The sequence below is a fragment of the Harmonia axyridis genome, chromosome 1 (assembly GCF_914767665.1).
Source record: "Harmonia axyridis chromosome 1, icHarAxyr1.1, whole genome shotgun sequence".
NCBI lineage: Eukaryota > Metazoa > Arthropoda > Insecta > Coleoptera > Coccinellidae > Harmonia > Harmonia axyridis.
This window is the reverse complement of record NC_059501.1, coordinates 84695011-84702448: the sequence shown is the minus strand read 5'-3', so window position 1 is coordinate 84702448 and position 7438 is coordinate 84695011. Positions and strand designations below refer to the sequence as shown.

The 7438-nt window shown below is 35.8% G+C and overlaps 1 protein-coding gene across 2 annotated transcripts; it reads right to left on the bottom strand.

Annotated features, from left to right (window-relative positions):
• Positions 1 to 1307: 1307 nt before the first annotated feature.
• Positions 1308 to 7134, bottom strand: LOC123688741 (probable 2-oxoglutarate dehydrogenase E1 component DHKTD1, mitochondrial). Of its 2 annotated transcripts, XM_045627386.1 has the most exons (17): positions 6822 to 7134; positions 6408 to 6531; positions 6188 to 6356; positions 5904 to 6123; positions 5442 to 5603; positions 5204 to 5385; positions 4529 to 4750; positions 4313 to 4470; positions 3939 to 4074; positions 3750 to 3881; positions 3246 to 3366; positions 2760 to 3056; positions 2414 to 2616; positions 1889 to 2009; positions 1635 to 1823; positions 1494 to 1579; positions 1308 to 1442 (listed from the first exon to the last, which is right to left on the bottom strand). In XM_045627386.1, exons 1-17 carry the CDS (start codon positions 6940 to 6942, stop codon positions 1329 to 1331), a joined length of 2757 nt encoding a protein of 918 aa, XP_045483342.1. In that variant the 5' UTR covers positions 6943 to 7134; the 3' UTR covers positions 1308 to 1328. The 2 variants fall into 2 exon arrangements, with proteins under 2 accessions (XP_045483342.1, XP_045483343.1); XM_045627387.1 differs by lacking the exons at positions 6408 to 6531; positions 6822 to 7134 and having other exon boundaries at positions 5904 to 6119; positions 6188 to 6328.
• Between the last annotated feature and the right edge of the window lie 304 nt (positions 7135 to 7438).

Below are 7438 nucleotides of genomic sequence, written 5' to 3'. Positions count from 1 at the left end.
AATCATGATGTCCAGAAGCTGTGGTTTCAACAAGACGGCGCAACATGTCACACAGCTCGTGCCACAATCGATTTATTGAAAGACACGTTTGGTGACCGCCTAATTTCACGTTCTGGACCTGTGAATTGGCCTCTAAGATCTTGTGATTTAACACCGCTAGACTACTTTCTGTGGGGTTATGTAAAGTCATTGGTCTATGCGGATAAGCCACAAACCCTTGACCATTTGGAAGACAACATTCGCCGTGTTATTGCCGATATACGGCCATAAATGTTGGAAAAATCATCGAAAATTGGACGTCCAGATTGGAATATATCCGAGCCAGCCGTGGCGGTCATATGCCAGAAATCATATTTAAAATGTAATGCCACAAGATTATCCTGCGGATAAATAAAATTCATGTCAATCGAATAATCCATCGTTGTTTTATTGCAATTTAAAGTTCTATAGCTCTAAAAAAAACACCCTTTATAAAAAATAAAATAAATAATCTCATTTTGTTGGCCACTATTAGAAAATGTTCAATTAGGAGTTGACAACATAGTTACCCATATTTTGTGAATTCCGTATATTTAATAGGTGAAATTAATAACATTTAATGACATATTCATTGAATTTGAAAACTTGTGATTTCTTATTTAATGATACTTCATGTCCATAGGCGTAGCGAGGGTAGGGGTTTAGAGTTTACATTGAATTATTTTCAAGGTGTAATCTTTATCATGAGAAACCTTTTTTTGAAGGGAATTATATGTTGGAGTGTTTGATTGGTGAGAGTAAACCTCCATGAGTCAACTCTAGTTACGCCACTGTTCATCTGATATATTTTTAATTTGAGAATTATTATTTGGGTGAATAATTCATAACATAAGAGAACATAAGTACATACATAGTTTTGTGATATAAATGTTAATCGGATCAGCGTGAAAATACAGAACTGGTAGCACATCAACTATGGCAATTTTTCCAAAAAAAAATTCAAATTTAAATTCGATAAGGAATTTTTTGGTAAGCCATCTGTACACATACAACTGAATTAACTGTCAATCACGTATAGAATCCTGTAATGTTTAACTCTGGACTTGGTTTGAACTACTCTTCCTAGATTTCGCAATAATTTGAAATTCGAAATAAAAATTCTGGTGGCTGCGCTACATTAATGCGCATCCACCTATTAGATATATCTATCTCAAGATATATTTGCGAAAAAAGAACCTTGAAATCGGTGCCAATATCGGAATCTTCGACAACGAAATCCCTTAATAACACAAAAATAACAAAAGAAAGCCAAAGATCTATAAAACAAATGTGATAAAATAGTTTATTATTTAATTGAATTTCATAGCAAATGGTTTAGTTTCAATTTCTTCCACTTCCTTTTGGTGTACTTTAGCTACGCCTACTGCTGAGGTTGCCAGTTCCTCTCTACCACAGTACAAGATCTGAAAGAAAAATAATACAAATTTTTTCAAGGCTTTCAAGAGAAAAATTACCCTCCTTCCAATGAGATTTTCAAATCTCGGTTTAACGAACGTCCAAGCGCCCATATTTCTTGGTTCTTCTTGGCACCAGATAATCACTGAAAAAAAATTCATTCAGAGGGTTTTAGAAGAGTGTAAGTACAGGAATCTTACCAGCATTTTTCTTGAAAATCTGGATTTCTTTCAATAACTCAGCTGTGGGAAAAGGTGCAAACGATTCCAGTCTTATCAAAGCTGTACTGTTATCCTTTAATGCTATTTTCTTATTTAATAAAGTGTAATAATGTTTTCCAGAAGTTATTAATACTTTTGTAACTTGTTCGGGATCGCACATCTTATCACCTGGAAAAAGACGATGTATCATGTTAATTTTGGATTTGGTTGCTGTTGCTATTATTTGCACTTACCTATGACAGGCATGAAAGTAGTTTGTGGAGACATTTCAGCAAAACTGGAAGTGGCTTCTGCTAATCTCAATAACGTTTTTGGAGTTATAATAATTAACGGCTTCCTGAAGTTTCTAACCATCTATAAACGAAGGAATATGATGAGATATAGAACACCAAACTTTTCCGAAAATATATGAGTTTCAAGTAGAAATGATACATTTTAGAATGGAATAGTTATCCATGAATTCTTCTTGAGTTTCTCTCAGTATTCACAAATGGACACTGATTTTGAGAAAATAATTTCACAATTTCTAGAGGTTGTTGAAGCGTGTATATTTCCATGATTAAATGACATAACCTACTGAACACAAATGACATAAGAAATGTCAAAAAAATAATACTCAGTGTTGCCAATTCAACCATTTCGATCTAGAGAACCCTACACTATTAGAACTTCACTTTCAACACCTATATAAGATCTATGGATCTCTGTGAACCGTAACTTTATGTTCTCTATAGATTCTATGTTCTTCGGGGATTTACCTGTCTCCTCAGCAGATGGAAATACTGAGCCGGTGTACTAGGCTGGCAAACTTGCAAATTGATGTTGTCCCCATCTACTTTGTCTTCTTTGGAATCTGTTTGCAGCAAGATTCTCTCGATCCTTGAAGAACTGTGATCTGGTCCAGCACCGTCGTATCCATGAGGAAGAAGTATAGTCAATCCACTGTTGTATATCCATTTACCTTAACCCAAAATGAAACGTTAAAGAAAGTATTCTTGCATTCTATGACCTTCATCGTTCGGACAGTTGGCAAACATGTGTACAGAAACATAGAGTGAAATTTTTATTTCTATGTTCATCCAATATTTGAATGGAGTTACTTACTTTCGCCGCAGGTGACAAAACAATCTACAGGAATCTGGGCACTGTTGAAGAAATCTCCAAACTGGGCCTCCCAGATGCAGAGATTTCTCGGAGATTCTATGCTGAAACCGTATTCAAAACCGACTACAGCCTCTTCTGACAAAGTACTGTTGGCAATCTCCAGAAAACCTTGTTGGTCCTTGTGTAGATCGTTCAAGGGAATGTGCAATTCGTTAGTTTCTTGGTCTACTAGCATCACATGACGATGGGAGAAGGTGCCACGACCCACATCTTGCCCACTTATCCTCACATTGTAACCTTCAAATAATAGTTTTTGTAATTTGGAGCATATGATTCATTATTTGACTGAATTTTATTTTAATGCACTATTCAACATCTATTCAACACTGGATATTTCAAATTCTTACCATAGACCGTAGAAATAGACGAAAATATAAAAATGGTACCTGATAATTTTATTGTATCTCAGTTTCCAGAAAATCTTACCTTCATAAAGAAGCGAACCAAAAGCTAGAGTTTCAGCTGTAGCCCAGTCAATATCAACCCCTTCAGATATTTTCGACAAACGGTTCTTAACATACGATTTTAACAATGTGGGATGTATATTCTGCAAGAAGATACGGAATATTTCAGAATGTAATAATTAAGAGCTAAAATATCTCAAAATACTGGTGTGTCCACTGTTAAGATTTTATTTGAGAAAACTCGAACTGAACAATGCCGCTACTTCTTGTTTCTTCCGTGTGTCGCGCTATTTGATGAAACGGCCATATTTCCATTTCTTATAGGTGGCGCTTTATAATGAAACTGTCATATTTTATGGAAACGTCAGCGGAGTTCGATCTAAGCGCCATAGCAAATGATGCGGAAATCAAGTGAAGTACCAGCAATCTCCTTGAATTCCAAGAAGGCTGACTATTTTTATCTCAAATTTCTTCAAGAGCGAGTGGGCACACCAGTATTTCTAGACGTCTCAATAAAAGTTATTACAAATGAATCCGGGTATTGGACAGATTTTCGGCCGACGTATGCCAAAACATCTGAATTGACCCCAGTGTCCCATACAGTCACTTGATTCTTAGCCACCTCCATGTTATTCCAATTGCCACTGAAGTAGGGATCCTGAAAATTCAATAAACACTAATAAATCGATTCATAATGGCTAGAACCCAGCTATACCTGAGGTGTATAGGAATCGCAACTTTTGTGAGCATCATTCAACCATTTAGAATGCGAGGATGATATTTCCTTTGTCTCTTCTTCAGTTAATAAACCTTCGGTGATGAGTTTTGCAGCGTACATATCTGGAACAGTTCTATGAACACAATTGTTAAGCTCGTGGTTTGAATGAATATCGTTTTATACAGGGTGTTACACAGTAGGAGTATCAAACTGATGAGGCAGATAGGATCAATAAAAAAGTGAAAATAAGTAAGATGTAAATATAATATAGCTCAAAGTTTGCAGAAAACTTGTTCTTCTATAAGCACTATCTACCATAATAGTTTGTCACACCCACCTTCATATTATACTGCTCTTATCTGTCAACTTACTTCTTGGAACGTATAATTTTGTACAGACTAGGATTTGTGAAAGACGGATCATCCAATTCATTGTGCCCCCACAGTCTGTAACAGTTGATATCCAGAAAAACGTCCTTCCTAAACTTCCGCTGATACTCAAACACCAGTCTGGTAGCTTTGTAGACCAACTGAAATGTATTCGAATCAATCAAACGAACTACTCTCGCATGATATCGAAAAGCATACCTCTGGGTGATCACCGCTAACATGTACGACAGGAGCAGAGATCATTTTAGCGAGATCCGTGCAATATCTCGAAGATCTACCCCTTTCTGGAGGAGTTGTGAACCCTAGCTGATTGTTTGTCACCATGTGGATAGCGCCACCTACCTCATAGTGAGGCGTTTGACTCATATTCAAGGTTTCTTGGTTCACTCCTTGTCCCATGAGAGCTGCATCACCGTGCACCTGAAATAAACGCCTACTTCAAGAGTTTGAAGACTGACAGAAAGTTGACATTGGATAAATGCACCTATTAGTTAGTTATTAATTACAATTGCATGTGCTTTCTGAAGAACTCGAAGATATTGTATTTAGCCAAGTAAATTTGAGTCTTACTACTACATAAATTTGTGTTCCTAGCTTTCGTTTTTGCCTCAGTTGAACTACTAATTCAATTGAACTACTGATGCAACTGAGCTACTGGTTCAATCGAACTACAGATTCAATTGAACTACCGATTCAATTGAACTACTGATTCGATTGAACTACTTGTATGTTGAACTACCAGCATAATAGAGTTGAACTCATTCCAAATTTGAAAAAAGAAATTTCCAGCCATCAGATTTAACCTATCCTCACGTGGAGTTAGTTGCTAGCCTATTCCGTTTAGTCAAGGGCATATTATATTAGATTTTCAACCTGCAAATTCAATATTTTGTCGCTTAAGCGCCCCTCTTTTCCATAATCTCCATCCCTGAGCAACATTTGTTTCGCCCTAGTCTTACCAACAGATACAGGATTGACAGCTTCTAGGTGAGATGGGTTCTTCAAAACCGTTATATGGACTTTATCGTTTCCGTAATGGAGATCCTCTGAAACATCTGGAAAATTGATTTTAGTCAAGGAATGTTCAGTGTTTGAGAGGTGAAGGGTTTACTTATATGGCTAAGTGTGTCTCCGGTAGCTTCGTAATGATCGGGAAAGTCCTTTTCTCCTTTTAGGCGCAGGAATATTTGGGCTGGTGGATATCTCAAAAGACCAGTCAGTATGTTTAATCTACCCCTGTGTGGCATTCCGATAACTAATTCCTGAATGCTTCCTGCAAATAATTAAAATTGTATTATAGTAGGAGTGGGTACTTGCAAACGTTTGACGCCTTCACCATATTCTATGTTACCAGAATTGAATCTGACATAACCTAAACTGCCATCGAAATCTCCAATATTTTTCAATTCCTTACAACTTGAAATGTTTCTGTCGATTATAAATAGTACATGAAGAAGATCTATCTCTAGATGTAGCACATAATTTCGAAAATTCTAATGAGTATACCTAATTGAGTTGGATTATGTCATTGACAGTTGGTTAAATCTAACCAAGAATAATAAATAACTCCAACCTTTAGCAGAGAGTCTGAATAACTCCATGAAGAAGGGCACCATACCCTCTGCACCTTCTCCACCGTATCTTTTCAAACCAGGGTATTTAGCAGCCAAGAAACGATCAAATTCTTGAGCCTTCAGCATTTCTTTTGCCATTTCAACTTTGGCGTTATCATCTATCGTTAGGTTCTGCAATTTCTCATATTCCTTGGCGAACCATTCTCGTTCTTCTTCTTGCTTGAAAAGTGGATGATTAAAAATCCTTCAGTAATATTTCTATAGGGATTGAAGTGAAGCTCACCTCTAAATAAGTGAATTCTGCGGATATATGTCCAGCATAAGAGTTTTCTAGAATATTCAACGCTTCTTGTACAGAAATCTCATCTTTATCACATTCAAGAATTCCTTTAGTCTTCACTCTATCTCCTTCTTCTAAACTGTAGCGTTTTAGGTCTAATTCTGGAAGTTGCCTAAGAAAAATTTCTCACTATTATGTTGGTAGTTTAAAATAAATAACTTACTTTTTTTGGTCTATCATAGATATTGGGTTCACTTCGGCCTTTTTATGGCCATGTTCTCTATATGCTGTTACTAATCTATAAAAATTGCTCTCTTTCGACCTATTTTGGAGGACATCTTCTTCAACTGCAACAAGGGATATTTTTTAAATTTATTCTACTTGCTCGAGGGAAACTAATAACAATAATTTTAAGCCAATAACCGTTTTATTGAATGATTTGCTGCCTTTTTCCAATGCTGTTCAATTCCTTCCCTCAAACTCTGTATAATTTGATAAACTAAACTGACGAATTAGCCATTTAATTTTTGAACAACCATGGTACATGTTAAAATGAACACAAGCTGTTTTGAGGTTATAATATGTGAGTTAATTTGTTGTGGAATAAGCAATTTAGCAATTGTCCCAAATCACTTACTTGTAAACTCATTTTCAATCTTTTTTCTGAACCCAAACACATTCTCAGTATGATACCATCTAGCAACACTAATTTGTTCTTGTTTCAAAACTTTGAAACTCTTCGATAATGTCCTCAACATTCTGTATAAAATTAGAACAGACAAAACGTTGAACAGATTCTTAGCCTAACGAAGATAAAAAGGAACTAAGACTTATAAATTGATCGTTCAATTCAACTATATTATTTTTTCGACCGATACATTTCAGATAGATAATGTTATCAGTGATCTTAGGAAATTGTAAACACTCTCGCTCGTAATGTTGATAAATGAGGATCGTATCATTTTTTTTGGATGCTTATGTAAATTGAAATATCCTAGGGGGGATTTGAATGTTGTCTGGCTGAATAAATTTGTCAAAACAATAGAGGAGTACTGAATGTACAACTTCAGTATTCTGCGCTCATTTTTACATTCTTGTTACAATTAAATATTTGTACTTTTCGAATTTTGGGCCGAGAGTGGTCCCAAACGGTTGAATTTGATTCATCAATGAAGAATTCGAAGTCAAAATCGATTATGTCCGTCCGTAATTTGCCAGAGACTTTTGAAGTTATAACTATGGAGATATTGTTTT

Coding starts and splice junctions, on each gene's coding strand:
- LOC123688741 (XM_045627386.1), bottom strand. CDS start 6,942: ATGTTGAGGACATTATCGAAGAGTTTCAAAGTTTTGAAACAAGAACAA. Junction 4,751..5,203: donor ACAAAATATTGAATTTGCAG/GTTGAAAATCTA, acceptor CGTTTATTTCAG/GTGCACGGTGATGCAGCTCT. Junction 4,471..4,528: donor TTAGCGGTGATCACCCAGAG/GTATGCTTTTCG, acceptor AATACATTTCAG/TTGGTCTACAAAGCTACCAG.